Genomic DNA, 1,171 nt, shown 5'->3' with positions numbered 1-1,171 from the left:
AAATGACATTATACGGTACAAGACTGTATTTTTATCTTGCCAAGTTCCTTTTCGATCCCTTTCCAAGTGCATTAACTGTGAATCCTTATTTTTAGCTGATTAATTATCTAACTTCTCTTTCACAGGCACAAGAACCAATGTGAACCCCAAGCAATGAGGAAGGAAGGCAGGAAAGGGGAAATAAAGGAGTGTTCCTTGTTGCCCTGGAGGCTTGGAGGAAAGCTGCTTAATTATCAATTTATTTTTCTCCATTTATTCAGTCAATAAACGTTACTACAAAATTTTTTTTTTTTTTTTTTTTTTCAGTTCAAACTCATTTCCCTTTTATTAAAGTCCAAGTTACCATTACATGGCTTGGTACTCAATAAAGGAAAACTTGTTCAAATAAGGTAATATGTTATCATCAGTATTTCCAGGTAACTGTTCACACTCAAGTAGCAATGTCAATAAATCCTTGGGAAGCCCATCCATGGGGTTTACACTTTGTCAAGGCCCAGTTCCTCCGGAGTGGAGATTCCCAGTTCATTTAAAGTTGGTCTAAGTTCCTGGATGACATAGGGGTAGATTTCCTCATGAGGTCCTGCTTTGTCCTTAACAGCCTCTAGGATACGAACTGTACTAGCAAAATCATTTAACCGTCTGCATGCCCGCAAAGCAGCATCAATGATTTTGGGCTCTGGAACCATATCATAGGTAACAAGTGTGTTTATCCCTTTACGCAATTCCCAGGCATCTATATCTGGCTTGTTGAAGTATGTTACCCAGCGAGCATCAAACTCCTCATCTGTCTCCTGTGACCCATGGGAATAGCAGCGAACGGACTGGATAGTCGCGGCGGGGCTGGGGGTCCGGGCGGAGCGCAGGAGGCCTCGAGGGCCGGCCCAGGTGGTTGCGGCCCCAGCGCAGCGGCGGAGAGCGGCGCCCAGCATGACGGCGACGGCGGCGCGCAGGCTGAGGACAGAGAAGCCGGTGTAAGCTCTCCCGTTACTACAAAATTTTTAAGTACTTTTCATTTCTTAAAATTCTTCAGCTGTGTAATTACTCGTTCATTGATCTTCCGCCCAATTAGACTGTAAGCTATGCGTGAGGCCAGAGGCCAGATCTCTTTTTCTGGTTTTCTTTTTTTTTTGGTTGCAGTGTTGCAGTGAGCCAAGGTCATGCCCAGGCTGCA

At 44.7% G+C, this 1,171-nt stretch overlaps 1 protein-coding gene across 1 annotated transcript; it reads right to left on the bottom strand.

The window, feature by feature from the left end:
- Window positions 1-306: 306 nt before the first annotated feature.
- On the bottom strand, window positions 307-944 carry LOC134734605 (cytochrome c oxidase subunit 5A, mitochondrial-like). The gene has a single exon (XM_063628006.1). It carries the CDS (start codon window positions 927-929, stop codon window positions 477-479), a length of 453 nt encoding a protein of 150 aa, XP_063484076.1. The 5' UTR covers window positions 930-944; the 3' UTR covers window positions 307-476.
- Window positions 945-1,171: the final 227 nt, after the last annotated feature.

This window comes from Symphalangus syndactylus, chromosome 12, assembly GCF_028878055.3.
Source record: "Symphalangus syndactylus isolate Jambi chromosome 12, NHGRI_mSymSyn1-v2.1_pri, whole genome shotgun sequence".
NCBI classification, from domain to species: domain Eukaryota; kingdom Metazoa; phylum Chordata; class Mammalia; order Primates; family Hylobatidae; genus Symphalangus; species Symphalangus syndactylus.
The sequence above is the reverse complement of the archived record's forward strand: the minus strand, read 5'-3'. Positions and strand labels throughout refer to the sequence as shown.

Coding starts and splice junctions, on each gene's coding strand:
- LOC134734605 (XM_063628006.1), bottom strand. CDS start 929: ATGCTGGGCGCCGCTCTCCGCCGCTGCGCTGGGGCCGCAACCACCTGG.